This window comes from Cyrtonyx montezumae, unplaced genomic scaffold (genome assembly GCF_038088225.1).
Source record: "Cyrtonyx montezumae isolate F1298 unplaced genomic scaffold, pur_monq_1.0 scaffold_10, whole genome shotgun sequence".
Classification (NCBI taxonomy): Eukaryota; Metazoa; Chordata; class Aves; order Galliformes; family Odontophoridae; genus Cyrtonyx; species Cyrtonyx montezumae.
Window position 1 is genome coordinate 51,201,566 of NW_027071826.1, and position 18,563 is coordinate 51,220,128.

General features: G+C 37.4%; 1 protein-coding gene across 3 annotated transcripts in view; it reads right to left on the reverse strand.

Moving 5' to 3' along the window:
- Window positions 1-324: 324 nt before the first annotated feature.
- SYT9 (synaptotagmin 9) overlaps window positions 325-18,563 on the reverse strand; it is a 67,703-nt gene continuing 49,464 nt past the window's right edge. Inside the window, exons 4-8 of one of the 3 annotated variants that reach the window (XM_065755353.1) lie at window positions 4,699-4,819; window positions 3,477-3,648; window positions 2,724-2,853; window positions 1,943-2,099; window positions 796-879 (exon numbers count right to left, since the gene is read on the reverse strand). In XM_065755353.1, coding sequence (XP_065611425.1) covers window positions 1,992-2,099; window positions 2,724-2,853; window positions 3,477-3,648; window positions 4,699-4,819 — 531 coding nt within the window. In that variant the 3' untranslated portion in view covers window positions 796-879; window positions 1,943-1,991. Of the gene's footprint in view, window positions 880-1,942; window positions 2,100-2,723; window positions 2,854-3,476; window positions 3,649-4,698; window positions 4,820-18,563 lie in introns of those variants that run through there. The other 2 variants (XM_065755355.1, XM_065755356.1) reach the window with 2 other exon arrangements.

Consider the following 18,563-nt stretch of genomic DNA (forward strand, 5'->3'; position numbering starts at 1 on the left):
CCCTGTCAACGTTAGCTCTACAAATTAGTTACTACAAATAATAGTCTTCACAGGCAATATATAGATCTGGAGCAACACTTTAAAATTATGTGTGTATGCTTGTGTGTATGATGGAAGAGAGACACCTGTAAGATTCTTCCAACCCTTTGCAGTGTTATAAACACAGCAAAGAAACAGTGACTGGAGTATCACCTAAAAAGGCCAACGGCTCCCAGATTCCATGTTATACAGATGCTTATCTTCTTTCCAAAAGAGCACACTGTCATTACAAACACTGTATCTTGTTCTCACTTTTTTTTGAAGGATTTCTGCAAAGGAGTGTGTTAGTCTTGTTTTCATGTAAGGTGAAAGGAGACAGTAAGAGACAAGAGATACAACGCGTCATCAAAAGATTACTGTCTGGTGACGATCATTCTTGGGAAAAAAAATGACTTAATAGCTTTACATTTACAATACTGCATTTTTTTTCCTTGCAAATACAAGAGCCATATTTGAAGCTGGTTCCAGTGTCTGTTGTTTTCATTGCTATCATGTTGCTTGTAAAACCTGGGTTATTGTAATGAACAAAACATTTCACTTGAATTTGGGTAATGCTTGTGACCATACAAAAAAAAAATAATAATCTATCAGTAGCAATAGTGTCAGCTGGAGAACTAGTGCTACAAGTGGATAACATTACACTACTTGAAACCAATAGCTCTTCACACAGTAGAAGACTGAGGGTCCTATTCAGCAGTATTCAGGGTCCTATGGTTGTGGCCACAGAGGTTCCAGAAGCTCTTGCTGAGTCTAATCCTGATTCAGGAACCAAAATGATATGCTGTGTATATATTTCTCTGCACAGCCTGGATGTGCTGGACACCCTCCCCCACTTGTTTCCTGGGAAGGGAAAAAAAATAGTATGTGTTTAGCTCAGTGACATGGAAAGCAATTCACAGCAATGAAATCTAAAGAAGTTAGCCAGGCATGTATGAAAAGAACGGGTTGCCTGTAAAGAAGGGAAGAGCTGTCAAAACCTAATTGTGGGCTCTAGCTGCAATAAAATTTATCAAAGAGGGAAAACTAGGTTGATTTAAGGACGTAGCCAACTTCTGCTAGGAGACTCTTCTCATTTTCTAGGATATCTATCTAACTGTTATAGTGCTCCCCATATGCTCTCCTAGTCTGTTCTTATCACTGTTAGATTAGAGCTGAGAGCTCAGTGATGTTCTCTGAAATCAACTCCCAAATGCCCAGGTGGGCATTTCAAGTGTGGCACTTTGGCCAGTAGCTAGCTTTGAATGAGGGCACAAAAATCTGAGCTCCAGACTTGGCTTGATCTTCCTTCACAGCCATGCTTTTCTGTTGTAACCGCCATTCTCTCAAAAGGCACAGTGCTTCCCTGCTGCAATGGGCTGGGGGTGTTCAAAGGTCTCTCTGCTGGAAGTGCACTGCTGCTGACCCCAAGAACTAGTAAATTTAATTGCTTATGGAGACAGACAGTGCTGGGGTATTTTTGCCATTTGTAACATCTTCCTATTCTGTGACGTTTAACTTAAGGAGCAGCCTAGAGCTGGTGCTTGCAACCAAGTCAGTTCTTCAGTTGCTTTTTGGTAACAAGTCTACACTGCAGAAAGCACATTCAGAGTGTCTGTCAACTGCCTGCCTCTGTATATCAGGTGCTTGTGGCATTGTACATGGCTTAATATTAATAGTACAATATTGTTTCTTGTCTTTCAGCATTGAGGGTTGACATTGTAGCTGTCTATAAATATAGCAACTTCTCCTGTCTGGGATTATTACCTGACTTCAGCCAGTGATAGTGAAAATAAAAATAAACCATGGGAACTCTTAGGAAGCAATTTAGTTAGAACATTATTTTTGTGTCTCATGAATCAGAATTAGCATTCCCTGTACTGGGAAGGGAGAGGATTAAACAGAGGGATTAAAAGGACATCTTTACCCCACTGGACTCTGTGGAATAGCCCCTGAGGATATGGCTAAGAAAGAGTTCAACAGGAATGCCAAATTTCTGCTGAATAGGTTAAAAGGGTGAGGAAGCCTCTTCGGCAGCCATCCAAGCGCAGAAGACCTGCATAACATTTCTGCTGAATAGGGCCCTAAAGACAAAAAACAAAACAAAAACAAAACAAAACAAAAACCATAGGAACCTTGAAATGTTTTCTAATTGTGTGGCTTCTTATTAACGCCTCAAATCTCCAGAGACACTTAAACCTTTTTTTTTTTTTTCCTTTTCTTTTCAGGATAGTTAGACATTCCTTGAGATTTGCTAGATGATATAGTCTTACGATAGAAGTGAGCAGATTAGGTTTTTATATAGGAAAACAATAGGTCTTGCTTAATGCTTAGGAAGCCCATTTCTTTATATCAATTATCAGTTGTTACCCTATCCTGTTATTTGAAAAAAACAAACAAAAAAAAACCAAAAAACAACCAAAACAACCAACAACAAAAAACAAAATAAAACCTGAAACCTTTATCTATTGCACAACGTTTGTGGTTTTCACATATATATTTAATAAATTAAATTATTAAATTGATAATTACTTTCTGTTCCCATGAAACTGAAAGGAGCAGATTTAACTTGCATGTTACTAGTACTGGTGTTTCTGAGCACTTTTCTAGGATTTAGTGTTTTGTTTGTAAAATTCCATCCAATTTCAAATTCCATATAGAAAGGTTTTAATAATTATAGCAATGGGAAAGCATGAAAAAAGTCTTACCTCTGCAAGAGGATGCCAGTGGGCAATGGGTTTCCGAGGATATGAGAGCATTTCATTCCAATGGTCACGACCTAGACTTTCTGCATCGTTGCCTACTTGACATACTCCAATGACCTCATTGTGACCTACACTGTGAAAATGTTCCATAATATGCTTTTCATAAAATATTACCTTTAGAATCACACCATTTGCATATTTCATTAGAGACATTAATCATGATTTTTTAGATATGTCTGAATATAATAATGTATAAATTGCGTGGGTTTGCCCTTTGCATTTCCCACAAATCAAAATAATTTAGTATTTTTTCCATGATAGAAAACACTGTACGCCCATGTGCATTTATCTTATTTTTGTATGAGGAATGTAAAAAGTTCATTTTGTTCTGTAATTAGTTGCAAATACAAGTAAACTGAGCCACAATTTTAGAAACTAAGGTATGTGTCTGAGCAGTTGCTCATAAACAGAAAATCAGTGAACTGTGAACTGATTGTACATTCAGTTATTTCAGTTCTGGTAAACACATGCAGCTTAGTTATATTTGTTATAGAATGCAAATATGTATTTTTAAATTCAAACAGGAAATTCTCCCTGACGGTGAGGCATTTTAGACTTCTACTAAACTCAGAATGAGAAAATATTTAATTTCCCTTATATTGGAAGAAAAATGATAACTTTATTCCTGGATGCAAAACTACTATGAGAGATTTTGAGCTAATAAATAACATTACTTTGCAGCTACAGGTATCTCACCGGTCATAATCCATAACAGCTATCGACAAGTTAATTTGGTCAATGTTTTCTGGAGGGACGTCAAAGACTATGGCTTCATTGTAAACGGGATTAAGGGTATTCCTCTTGGTGGAAGTTTTTCTTTTCTTTAGTCGCCTTCCTTCACACATTAAAGAAACCTTCACGTAGGGATCTGTGTGAATCATAAGAATAACGTTGGTTTTCTTTTGGTGTTTTTAAGAAAACATAAATGGAGAGTAAAGGGAGTATTCTTGTATGCCCATACCGGTCTGCAGAATTAGTCACCTGTATTGTCACCTGAATTTGAGCCTCTCTATTACCATGGAATGATTGGGAGGCAGTGGACATTGAAAAGCTTTACCTGATTGATGCCTATAATGAACAATTCAGGTTCAAGAAGATTTTGTGCATACTGGCTTCTGAAAGACTATTAAATTATTCACTGAACTATGACTGCTTCACACAACAGCCTGTGTATCAGCATATTTATGACAGCATAATTACTTGAACAAATTTGTAGGTCAGACAGAAGATGACAGTATTGTATATAGTATTGATATATGGTTAAATATAATTCAAAGTGTAAAAAATTGCAGTTTATGTTTCGCAAGATCCATAATTATGGATGCAGCGAAAAAGAAAAAAAAAGAAGAAAAAATAACTGTTTCATTGTAGATCCTTTCTGGGAATTCCACTGCATGAATGAAATCCTTATCCATCATTTTTCCACTGTATGAAAAATGAATCAAAGAGCTCTTATTTAAATTAGTTTTTCTTCTTTTAATTAGCTAGGTTTGGAACTGTTGCTGAAAGGAGTCTGAGATAACTGTTTTGTCCATATGCCAACGGCAGCAGAATTGGCTTGCTGTCTCTTGGAAACTGTCGAGGGTCAGTCTGCCTCTGTGCCACAACAAATAATCTGTTGTATGATCCAGTCTCTAATACGAAATCAGTTTCGCCAACTCAACCTGATTTGAATCATGATGGCTTTAGAAGTAATAATGCTGCTCTCTTATTGAGAGGAGATAATTTTAAACTTTTGGTTAAAGCACAGTGAAAATTATTTACTCCTCAGAAATTCCTGTACTCAAGTGAGTTAAGAGTTTGCATTATAAAAACCCTTATTTTCAAAAAACATTCTGGTAATTGACAGCGCTGAAGTTCCAGGACTCAGGAGGGAAATGGGACACAGATCCACAGTGAGCATTTAATAAATTCTCACCTGATGCTCCTGTGATATCCATTGCCTTTAAATTTCTCGCCTTTATTATTGTAATAGTTAGTCTACCAGCTGTTGGAAGGTAGCAGAGTGAAAACATCAGGTCACCGAGATCCACATTATCCTGTTCCAAGGAAACAGAAACAACATGAAGCAATTATAATAGTTTTCCCTAGACATAATCCTGAGGAGCTTAAGTTAAATTATACCTTTGAGAGTCTACATTTCTGTAAGAAGAAGCAAAATTCTCATTCGCAAATGCAGCTGGAAAAACAGAAACTCATATGCAGACAAGGTTTGAGTCACTACATTTGTTGCTAGACCTTTAAAGCTGTGAAGTGTACACATAGCTACAGTTTTCATTACTCGTACTTGGAGTACTGAGACACATTGAATCGATGAGGTGTAGTGTGACATCCTGGAACACCTTTCTTCTATGTTTTGTAGTGATTTGCATATAATGCTGACAAATTGCAGCAGATCTCTCTGCCTTTTTCTTCTGCAGAAGGATGCCCACAGTGAGGGTCCCGGAATGTTGCTTGAGCAGGGCAAAGTTTTCTGCAAATCTCAATTTTGTGTGAATTCAGGCAGATCCTACTAGACTCAGAGCTGTAACATACCTTCTTGTGCCACGTGTAGATAAGTAAGCTCCCTCAAGGAAGTTTGCTCATCTGCTTAACTTACAGAATGATTTGCAAACTTTTCCTGCATTAAGAGCATCCAGGTTTTCAGAAAGGTAATAGAAATTGAACAAACTTCGTTTGCAGATCCAAAGTGTCTTTTTAAAAGGAAATACAACTCTAGAAAAAAATATAGTGAATATAGATTTGAATCAAAAGGTTTCTGAGATTTTATTTGCATTTTTTTTCACTGAGCAGTGAACTGGTACCTTCATAGACCTACTTCCTGTGACCCAATATTTCACCTTTGAGTAAATATTTCCTTCTTGGCATACTCAAAGCTAGATTCTAGATTTTATAGAGAAGAGCACAAAAGCTCTTGTGAAATATGCCTAACTTTCCCACATAGCTTTGTGGAACAGCTTTTCTCCTCTCTGAGGGCAGCTGCTCCTGTGTCAGTGTGAGCATGTCTTCTGAACTGCCCTCAGCATGGGGAAAGCAGCACCTACAGGACAGCTTCTGATTTACATGCCAGCCTCTCTAGGGCTTCTTGGAGCAGGGAAAGGTAATGGCCCATGTGTGATGCATACAGCTCGCCTCGGGTTTTTTACATCCATTAGAGAATCTGTCATCTAGTATGGGGAAAACAGTTACAGAATATCAAGTGTCAGGGAGAGATGATGACATAGCATCGCAGTCATTCCTTGGCATGAAATAACAGTAAATCAGGTTTTGAAGACAACTGCTAATTATGATTAAGTGGCATGAGAGCGTATGAATTACTGCAACCTTCCACTGTGATTCCATCAGTATTTTGAAACACTGCATTTTGTTTCAAAGTCACTAGTGACATGCTTTGCTTCTACTGGCAAATGCCCAAAGGATGGTTAGAAATAGTTTGCTGGATGGCATTTTATCTGGGAATAAAATAGCAAAGGTTTACTCAGCTCTGTTTTTGAAATAGTTCTACTCTAGAATATCTGGTCTTTGTTGGGCATAAACTGGGTTACAGTTCTGGCTATGATAAATAAATAAATCTCAACGGGAAATAAAAAAAGCTTCAGAAAACATTAATGAGAAAGGACATCTTGTCTTACAGCAAGAAGCTTCTTGTCTAGAGTAGAAGACATAGGGTATGAATGGAATTCACCCACATACATACCCCATTGAGTAATTTGTCAGTGGGAAGAGGATGACAGATTGCTTCTGACAAGTATTTCTGAGAACAAGTGGAAGAAGCATCCCACTGAGCACAGCAGGTTGTGAAAAGACAGTTGCTCTAATTCTTAATTTTTTTTAATCAATTTCACCTCAAATGAACTTTCTGATCCACCAAAAATAATTGGCCTTCTAAATTGATTTTCACATGAAACTCAGTTCTGTAGTAATGTCTGACAAAGTGGTTGGATGGAAAAGATGATATTTTAAAGTGTATCTGAATCAATTTTGGACTCTAATCCTGGAACTCTTAGACACACTCCTCCCATTCTTGAATTTCACTGTGGAGTTTGTCACAGGAAATAACTATCAGAAGGTAGATTACTCTTCCACCTTGACCACCTTGCTTATCTCATGAGGCTAGTGCTATGCCCTCCCCTACTTGGCAAGATATATGCAGTGCTTTCTAAATAAGGATCAAGCAATGCATTCTATTTTGTGGAAAGATCAATGCATCTGTAGATAAAAGTCTTTAGGAACTGTGTTTGTACCAACTTCTATGTAGCACCTACATTTGCACTTAAACCTCCCACCCCAGCCTGCCCCAAATGAAAGACAATAGAGGACATAAACAGTAAGTGAAAATACACTGATAATAACTCCTAAGAAATGAGTGTTTGTCCCAGCTAGCTGCTACACAAACCCATACCCAGAGCCTGTGTGCATACAGCTTTGAATTAGCAGGGAGATATGCAAAACAAAGAATGGTCGTCATTGTCACAGAAGAAGATACATCAGAAGGGACTTCAGAAAATATGTGCATTCAGTCAGAAATAGCTCCTTTCCTTCTGCTGTTACAGGAGAGAGATGCTGCCAAAGGAGGAAAATACTGATGATAAGGGCCTTTTGTCAGTAATAACTAGCTTTTAACCCTGACTGAACTTTGTCAACTGTCATCCCTTTCATTCTAAAGACCAGTGTTTTGTGGTGGCTGTAAAGCTGATAAAGGCTGTGACAGTATCAGGATAGCTGATATGACTCATCCTGTTTGGTGTTGTTTGCTGGATCATACTTGGAAGCAGACCTGCTGCAGCACTGTTTTTGCTGACTTGCTTTGTGGGAGTATCAAAGTGCTGCTTGAAAAGGTGATATTGTTCAGTCCTACAAGCTAAAGTGATATCAGCACATCTGGGAGAAATTCTTCTTGACTTAAGCCTGTGCTTAATCTTACAGGGGAAAAATTTTAGAGAATCTCAATGGGAAGAAAAAAATCCAGAAGTGTAGATCCCCAGCTCTAAGGTGCTAAGATTATAGCTGTGGAATGCTATCTTCAGCTACTAGCTATGCAACTCAAGGGAACAGAATTTCAGAAGCCACTTGAAGAAATTAAGACATCTTTGGGCAATGAGGGGAATGGCAGATTTTGAGAGTGGTTCCTTTTCATTAACTGGTCACAGTCTCCTAGAAGAAGATAGCATTGTGAAAGCATCCAGTCTTCCATCATAAAACCAAACCTATAAGGCATCTGTTGTTTTAAATGTAGATTGGAATATTTTGATATTGTCAGCCATGGCATCATCGTTCTTTACTCAGCTCCAGTGCTCCACTTGGTAAATAGCTAAAAAATTGTGCTATTAAAATCATTTTCAGTGGCTTCTCCTGAAAGATCTATCGTCCCTGCTCTTCACATACAACTCCTATAGTATTTCCCCCCTGTAAAATTAACAGTGTGATAGTATGTATTTTAAAATTCTGAATTCCAGTGGCCAACTTAAAAGCTTGCGCTTCTATTATCAAAAGCTATTTACAGTTTTAAAAATTATTTTTAGCAAATAGCTGAAGGATAAGTCACTGCGTAATAACGTGTAAGCAGCTCCGTGCTGGTGCTTAGGATAAGTGTAAGTCACCCTGTAAAACAAGGGGATGCATAATCTTATAGGGAACTGAGGTAATGGACTCCTGAAAGGCTCCACTTTTGATTTCTTTGAGGAAACATTAGGAAACTCAGGCTAGATCATACCTTCTGAGTGGAACCTCTAAGCTATCTGGTACTCAGGGAGTTCCTGACAAAGGCAAATCATATTTGGCATTGGATTGCTCTTGTGGATGGCTTATTCCTTTTCTTGAATACATAGGGTGCAGAGAACAAGTAAGTAAAACCGTTCAAAACTAGCAGCAAAGTATAGAAATTAGAAAACAAATCACAGGTCATAAGTTCTCATTTTGTCTTTAGTCTAGATGGAAAACATGCTATTGCTGAGTTGGACAGTCATAAGCTTTGTGCCCATGTCTTCAGCAAATTATGTTTTGATCCCTGTAGCAAACAAGCTGCTTGCTTGCCTGCATCACTCTACACTATATGCCTCAATTATGGCAGCTCAGTTCCTCATGTATAAAAAGACATTAATTTATGTATCACTTTTCTAGCACATTACAAAATCATACTAATTACAGGTAGCGAGGTGCTCAGTGTAGTTTTATTCACTGAATTAACCATTAAGGGGAGCACTTAGAGGCAGCAGTGCCCTTGCTTATATATTTTAAAGCTGCTAGCTGTTGAAGCATGGTTTTCAAGGCACTAGCAATTGTAAGGATCTCACAGAATTTTTTTGCTCTGTCAGAAAATAGTAACTTCTCAACCTACGTCTATTAACAGTTTTGCATGTCACTGAAAATGAGGGGAAAAAATGGAGACTTTGTGGAATGAGATTATATCATTTGTGGACTGATTACCAGTATTTTTTTTTCCTAATCCTAGTGAAGGAACATCAAACCAAATTTAACAAAAAATCTAGTTATTTCATAATCTTCAGTGGAAATACTGAAATCATGCTTCTGCACTGCAAAAGCAAACTATACTCAATATTATTTTTCATTATTACATTTAATGATTTGGGGGCTCCAATTTTGAAGCCATTTATTTTGAAATAGGTCCACCCTATTAAGGGGAAGATAATTTAAGTATAGCAGGCTGTAGGGCAAATACCCTGAAAGAATAATACCCAAACAAAATAATGAAGGTGGACAGTACATTTTTGTATGGCTTTTCCAGATAGTATAAAGACAACTGGTAAATTAGGAAGGGCTCACCCATAACTCCACATAAGAGGGATCTCCAACAAGAGAACCTTCCCTGCTGGTGGTCAGCCCTTAAATGGGGTCTGGGAGAGGTGGAGCCAGACTCCGCCTCTTCTGCTCACACAGGTGAACTGCCTTCACCTGTGCTCCTGTGGCTGACTCAGTGCTCACCTCAATCGGTGATCCATCAGTGGTTCAGGCTATGATTCAACAGTTCCCATACACAAGCATATGTATTATGACTAAATGAAAGAGAAAAAAATACTTTAAGAAGTGCTCTCTGCTTTATTGGACAGAAATCTATTAATTTGCTCATCTATGTTGAGAAGTCTGATTCAGATTTGAGTGATCTAAGATGTTCATTTGGTTCACGCATTAATCTATGACACGAATCTTTTAGAAATACCACACTAGAAAACACTTGGGAGTCTAATCTATTTTGGAGTGATTTTAAATCATGCAAAGCGTCTAAAAGTTATAAATTTATGAAGATAATTATGAATTTTCAATTATTTCTTCGTATGTTTATTTTGAGTTATATATATGAGAAATATATATTGAGGAAAAACTCTTTGGAAATGAATGTTTTTAATTGGATTTGTATGTGTATAGAAGAGTGCCAGCCGCCTTCTCATTACAAAGTATTCGTGTTTTAAGATGACTAAAAAAGATATAACTGGAAAATTCTACTTTCATGACATCTTAAATCATAGAAATGAGCTCTAGTTAAGCAGGCATTCATCAGTCATTCTGTCAAACTCCATGCAGTGAAATATGATTGAGTAAAGTTTGCGGAAAGTGGGAATGGCCTACCTTGCTTGTACGTGTCCACAACTGTATAAATTGTATAAGGTGCTAATCTAGGGTGGACAGAAAGGCAAAATAATGACTTCTTTAAAAATCATTGGATTCCTAGTATTTTCACCATTGGATTACTGAGGAAACTGCATGAGTCAAGTAATAGACAGCCCCACCAAGGGAAATGCAGGACTGGATCTGTTTCTCACCGATGCAAACAAACTGATTGGTGACATCAGGACTGGAGGCTGCCTGTACTGACTATGCTATGGTGGAGTTCATGCTTCTGAGGAATATGAGACAGTGAAAGAGTTTAGGTTAGCATCTTGGCAACTTCTAATCTTTGGATTAATGTATTTGGGTCTTTTCAATTTCACACAGAAAACAAGATAAGGTTATGCTATCAGCAATCCTATATCTTCACAAGCCTGGAGATCTTTTGAAAAACATTTTTTTCCTCTCCTGATTCCATCATCCTTGTGTCATGATTGTTTTTCATTAAGACAGATTACTGTATAAGAAGGATCCTTCAGATACAACTTTGTGTTGTGCTAGTCAGTCAAGCTACCTTAGAATGTAAGTAACAGGAGTCAAAGTGTAAGAATAAAAAAGACATATGTTTCCGAACAATTCCAGTTAATGTATCTGAGGAGAATGTACGTATCTTGCTCTTGCCACAGTATCCTTAGTAAGTGAAGGACAGAGGCCTTTTCCTGCAGACATTGTACTTATCTTTTTGAAGACCCTACATCTCTATTGTCATAATTTATATCCTATAAATAGAGTGGCAGTGATTAACTGAAATTGCCTTTCCAAACGGTTAGCTGCATGTTGTCTTCGGTTATCTGAATGCATTACAGAATGTTCTTACTGAGTCACTTCAGACTATTGCTAAATTGTTCTCGATAAAGATCTTTGCTCTACAGAGCCTCCATTTGATAAAGATAAACTTCATACTCATTATTTTTAAACTTGTACTTAAATCCTATAGCTTTTACTAGCTTTGAATTTTTTAAGTTAATTTCCAATTTACATAACCCCAAAACTGAATTGCTTTGCTGAATCTGGGCCTAGGCATGAATCTAATGAATTATCCTATAGCTACTGAGATAATGTCTTAATTTGTTCCAAACTAAATTGATGAATGGGGGCAATGGCCTGAACTGAGCTGATGAAAATTAGTAGAGACATGGCTGGAAAAACTGGAATACTTGTCCTCTTCATGTGTATGTTGCTGTGTCAGAAATTCATGTCAGAAGTTAACAAAAGTAATTTTTAGCTTTCTTCTGAGTTAAGAAGAACAAAGAATGTGTATGGAGCTGTTTTGTGTGGCTTGTTTGGTGGCATTATTAGTCAAAGAAAGAGAAGTTAATTAAAGTTTAACATTTTCCGAAAGGAAAGTTTCGCTGTTCCTCTGTTAAGAATTTTGTTTTATTGAGTTGTTACTGCTTTATGCAACTCTTCTATGACTTGTTGCTTTCTAGAAAATACAAAGTACTCTGTGAATTTAGCAATACAGAAAAGTCTGTCTTCCCTTTCTCTGCCTTTACTCTTCCACGAATTATGTTTATCATTTATCATTTCGACAGGGGAAGGGAATGTGTCTGTTTGGTGGGGAAGGATATGGGAACACTTCAGAGCTAGAGAATATCATTGTATCTTTCTGAACTAATATTTAAAGATGAAAACGTCATAGCCTGTAAGATGTAAGTTTACAAAGGAGGTGCTGTGGATAGATTAATTTCTCCAGTAATTAATTTATTCCAGTATATTCTACTTCAGTATATCCCATACTGTCAGCGTTTACAGGTTATCATATTTGGTATTCAAAAATCTTCTGAAATGGAAGTCCCTTGAAAGTGAGTTTGATTATTTCATGCTGCTGAAGTATTATAGCACAGAGCCTACTCAAACTTTTCTCTCTGTAGAGAAGACAGTGATGCCTTAGAAGCGTTAACAAGTTTGGGAATGGCCATGAAATACAAATTGTTCTTTATAAGAATAGTTGTTTGGAGAGTGACTGTTTTCTTGAAAGTTACAGGGAACTTCAACCTGGAAACAGTAGAGTTTTGATGTTAGGTTGTTATGGTTTAACCCCAGAAGGCACCATGCATCTGCTCTCTCACTCCCCAGGTGGGATGGAGAGAGAACTGGGAAGATAAAAGTGCGAGAACTCGTGGGCTGAGATAGACAGTTTGCCAGGTAAAACAAAAGTCACACATAAAAACAGAGCAAAAGAAGGAATTCATTTGCTGCTTCTCATAGACAGGCAGGTGTTCAGCCACATCCAGGAAACCAGGGCTCACCACGCATATGACAAATGTCATTGCTCTAAAAGACCTTCCCTTTCTCCTTAACTCCCCCTGCTTTTAGTGTTGGTGATGACATCATATGGTATGGGACATCTCTTCGGTCATTTTGGGTCAGTTGTCCTGGTTCTGTCCTCTCCCAGCTCCTTGAGCATCCCCAGCTCCTTGCTGGCAAGGCAGTGTGAGAAGCTGACAAGTCCCGGACTTAGTGTAAGCACTGCTCAGCAACAACATTGGTGTGTTATCAACGTTACTTTCATAAAAAATCTGTAACAGAGCATTGTATGAGCCCCCACAAAAACAACAACAGCAACAAACAATAAACAACAACTCTATCCCATCCAAAAGCATGATACAGGTGAAGGCTGTGAAAAAACCAGAAGGGCAGGTAGGTTGGGCAGACAGATAGGTGATGCCTCGCAGAGGGTAGTTTCACGGAACAGTCTAACAGCACAGTTTGAAAGAATGGACAGTAGTTTATCAATGTGAGGACCAAAGCTTTTATGAAACATCAGTCTTTATATGTCATGTCAGAAACTATCGTTTTTCAACAGACTTTGGAGCTGACCTCAGTTGTAGGTGAAATACTGAGACTGAAAAAGCAGAGGTAAGTAAGCAGAGGTTACTGCCATTGTAGTGCCACTATTTTACAATACAAGCTAATCAGGGTGGGCCAGCTTTCCTGTTATATAAACTCTAGATGAAAATCACTCAAGTGGAAAGAGATGAGAAAATAAACCCCCATGGTTTCAAGGCAAAATCCTGGCCATTTGTAACGAAGAGGAGGAGGCTAAATTACATGTTAAAAGTTCACTGTCTCTAGGCAGGCATGAGCTTGAAGAAAATGAAGCAGAAAATCCATCCTAACACATAAAATTATTTCTGCTATGAATTATTTGACAGTTACCTCTTGCTTCAATTCTGACATAAGTTGAAAGCAATGTTTAATTTTCTCAGTATCCCACTAATAATGAAGATCTCAAATACATTCAAGAAAAAATGCAAAAGAGGAAATGGGTTTTAAAAAATAAATTAACTAATCAAAATATTTTAATCCAAAATGCCTTGCCTGTTAATATTGTTTTTTAGTGTGATAAAATGAAAAGGACACTTTAAACTAAATTTCTATGCAAATTACTCTAACAGCCTTTTATTCTACCTTGAGTTACAGTGGCTGTGTGTGAACTTACAGCTCCGCTAAAACATCAAAAGATGCTCTAAGTTTGCTATCATTTATCCACTCACTTACAGGGACTGAAAGCAAGCCGTGTGTCAGGGCTCTGAGGGCATTTGCTTCGTAGACCCCATTTTCACCATCACAACACCATAGGAAGGCCTCATGTCCCTGAAATACTGGGATCTCCCACTGCTTCTGGTGCCTCAGCCCCCAGGGAGCCACCAACCTGGCTGTGCCCTGCTGCAGTCTTAATTAAGTCTCACAGAGCAGCCGTTCTGTAGGAAAAAGCTAATGTAGACATACTGTTAAAATGAGATGAAATTAAAGCTATGGGCCCCAACTAACAGTTCCTCACTTTTCCTTAGCACTGAATGTCATTCTCAGTACTGGCATCTTTGTGCTGAGTAAAGCAGCCATCTTATGTCATGAATTCTAATCTCATCACCCTGAGGAGGAGACAAACTAAGTACGTGGGTAGTGTTGAAAAAAGAAGGAGAGTCACAGTATCAGGGGGAAAAAAATATGTTATTTTTAGCTGTATAAACACATATAGTGTTTTATGGATGTATCCATTACGCTTACATTAGGTGCTCTCTACTGACTTTCTTTCCACTCAGCCTTAGCATGGATTGTATTCAATGTGGGTAATGAAGACGGTTCATCTTTATAAATCTGAATCTATTTTCATTGTAAGCCTCTATAAGTCATTCAGTTTTTGAACAAATTGATATGAAAAAAAGAAAGGCATACTTGAAAACTAGAAAGAGAATATCAACATTTATGTTGCAGTCAATGCATGGTTTGTGCCTGAGATGGTTTGTGTCATGGTTTGTGTCTGAGATGCTTGCATTTTTTAATCAGATGACTCTTGTTGGATCTACTGATTGAATCCATGTAATTTTAGTAGGGAAGATTTGTGGGTCTGCTATACACTTCTGTGTATGTGTCATGGAAGGCCAGGAAGGAATTTTTTGCTCAGGGCTCTTGTGTCATAAAAGCAAAAGCCAGAGCAGTATGTTTTCATCGTTAATTGTAGACAGACAATGAAGAAGCTCTTTCGCCTAGATTTGGCCTGTTATAACATAGTAGACTCCTTTCACAGACAATACAATAGCTATTACTTAACAGTGTATTGCCATTGATCCAAACTCCATCTAATCATTTAAAAATTCTTGTGATACCTGAAAATCAAATCCAAATACAATAAAATCCCCCATATGCACTTTCTATCTCTTTCTGATCTTTTCTGTTTTCTCATTCTCTTACAAAGTAATAATAGAAGCAATAACTCAGTTAATCAGGTATACCTAAGGCAGAATTTTCAAAAGCAGTAATTTGTGTCTCTCCATTAAAGGTTTGCAGACATTTGAGCAGGTGAGGAGAGATGTGTGATGTTATGAATATTTCTCCTATTTTTTCTTTTTTCTGAGAGTTTGAAAGAGATTTTCTTTATGGTGACTTTTATAGACAAAAGGTATTTATTCTTTCCAGTAAGCATCTCTCGTGGGTTTCCTTATTACTTTAAAATCAAGCATTGAAGTTCCTCTGTGGGTTTTGTTCTCTAAAGGCAACTCTTTGCTATTGTGCTGTGTCGTGTGTCACTCTCAATACCCAAATCAGGAACTACTCTGGTTTAAAACAAAGTTTATTTAGAACTCCCTGATATTCAAATCCTGTTACTTCTTAAATTTACTTTGTCACTATTAAATATTGACTTGTGATCTGTCATCTGTAATGCACCAGACCCAGAAAATGCTGCTGAAAAATGGTGAAAAAGGATCCTTAAGGCTTAAAAATGTCTGAGAGCTTTCCACATAACCTGCCATTAGCCTGAAAGCACAACTAAATTTAACATGCATTTTACTAGTAACACTTCTCTGTGAAATTACCCACTTTTAACAATAGTAAAGCAATTTTCACAGAAGTTTCATTTACTACTAAGTGATTTCTTTAAATGGGTCATATAGAAAAGAAAATCACTACAAAGTGAAGAAGCCAAGGTAAAGAGACCTTTACCTTGCAATAGCAATTTTCTGTGTGGTCACATTGTTTTGGTTGTCCTTGAACAGCCATTCATCGTAATTGCACATGAGATAGGAGATTAATTGAATCGTGGATGCAAAGGTTAATCCTACAAAACACAATAAACCTGTCAAAATAAAAAAACATCTAAATCTTCACTACTGCGGGTTGTCTCATACTTTAGAACCCTTCTGATTATGAAATACAGAAATGAATTAAAATAATAGAGGAAGGAAGAAAAAGAGTGACAACAAAACTAATGATGATAAGAAACTATTATTTCAGAAGTACAGAAAACAGGATGGGTTACATCCTTTATTTATCAGACTGTGCTACAGGAAAAAAGTCCTATTTGAATCAGGAGAGTATTTGAGGTTTTAGTTCTCTATTTCAGGCTGAGGGAGAACCATGGGCGAGAATGAAGGCTGTTCTTCCCCCCAGAGATGCTGTTGACAGTTTCACAACAGACTGCTATGTATAATTTGCCAACCACAAGATATGCCAATATGCTGTTGGTATAAAACCCCCTCAGAGCAAACCTCCCTGACTGACCCGAACTAATACCACGATAATGCCTGAACTCATGTGATGATAAACAAGGAGGGGCTGTTTTTCCACTTCTCTTAGGAAATGTCCGAAATATTACTATTCCTCAACCTTTATTGCTGTCCTAAAGGTCAGACAAATTACGTGACCTTCTTTTCTTCTGGGATGGTTCTGTGCTATCACCATTCCCACACTAAGCTTCCCAGATGTGAGAAAGGAGAATTTATGCTGTTGCTGCATGCCATTCACCTACCTTGCAAATAAGTAGAATATTTTAGCCTTGGAGCTCTTAAGCAGCTTACAAATCTAGCACTGTAGCTACTTAGGAGCTGTACAGAAAAAGAGCTTTACAACAGAACTTAGGACTGTCAAGGAAGCTGAAGGAAGGGGAATGATAAAACATAAATCTGTTTTAGAAAACGCAGACTCTGAATTCAGATGTATCATTCAGAGGCCTAAACATGAACAGGTGAGAATGTGATTTGTGTAGTGTGATAGCAGTTCTTTCTATGAAGTACTTATTCTCTAAATGTGCTCATGCCTCATTATATTTAGACAAGTACCGCTAGCAATTCTGGGACCACTTTAAGTGAGTGTGTCTTCTTTCTTAAAGAATGCGTGGAAGGTAATGTAAGATACAAGATAAAAAGAGAGCACTAAATATATATATAGAAGTGCTTTAATGCTATAAGCTCATTGAAGTGAGTCAACAGAACTTCCTTTTACTTTGCATGCACCACATTTAAAATGTACATAGAGAAAAACAGGGATTTATTTTTTTTTCTGTGATTTGTTTTACTCTCCTCCTATGGCATCATGCACATTTGTCTGATGTGGGTTAGGTTGAATTGCCCAGACTTCTACATGGTTTATACCAAGAATACCCAATGTTATTGTTTACATGCTACTATATAGGAAGGAAAAAATGGTTGCGTTGTTAACTGACTTAGTGTCTTGCTCACAGTCACTTAAGTGCTTTCTCAAATTTTCTGTTTAGTTGTTTATAATTTAAATAATCACAGAATCACAGAATGTTGAGGTCAGAAGGGACCTCTGGAAGTCATCTGATCCAACCACCCTGCTCAAGGAGGAACACCCAGAGCAGGTTGCTTAGGAGTGTGAATCATCTCCATATTCAGAATATAGCATGAGGGGTGTTGCTGACCAACTGTTAAGTTGGGAACTGAAATTCTTTGATAGTTTAGAAATGATAAAGAAGAGGTTGTGAAGTGCCTTGTCCTAAATGATGAGTTCACTGTAGAACTCTGTATTACTTTGATCAATGATGACACCTTAAAATTTGATACCTTAAAAGGGCCTGCCTTCAGTATTTTGAAAGTATGATTTTGAAAGAACTTTGTGTATTTATCTCTGAGCATCATTACTTGTAACTTCTGGAGTAACACTGTCTGAAAGGAAGGATTATGTCCATTTCTAGTGTGTGTGTGTGTGTGCTTATTTAGCACTGCAAAATTTCCTGAAATAAAAAAATTGTGAGCAGAACAAGAGTGGCAGGATGGAGGAGAGTGAGCATCTATTGCAATACTGACTTATATGTTTTTAAAACCAACGTATTTTTGTGAAAAAATAAGTACTGTAGTTAAGAGATTGCATGAGAACCTTTTTATATATTGTTTTATGGTAAAAGCATTGTATTAGATATGATGTTGCTCATGAATTTCCCAAGAGAGATGATGTTAAGGAAACTGAAGAATCTGGAAAAGGAGCTGGCAAATGGGAAACACATGTAAGCTACTGAAAAGATACACTGAGGAAAAAAAACCTGTTCTGTTTTCGTTCTCTTAGAGCTGCTGCCAACCAGTCCAAAGTTGATGATGTGGATGTAGAACTCAGGTTATTTCTGATATAGAGATTACTATCTGCTTCCACCAGGACCAGATTTGATAGCTGATTGACTCACGTTTCATTTCAGCTGTCTGATTTAGGAGGAGGATGTGGAGATTTGTTTCTTTGCTGACCAGGACCTTGTAATGTATTTATTTTAAAGAGAGGAAAAAAACCTGTCTTTTTCTACTGAACTAGTTAAATTTTTTTATGTATATCTTAGGCGATTTACTTATATTATTCAGTGTTGCTTTTTGTGCTGTTTAAGAGGTACCATTTCCTAACTAAGAGGGTATCCATGAAATCTGAGATCCA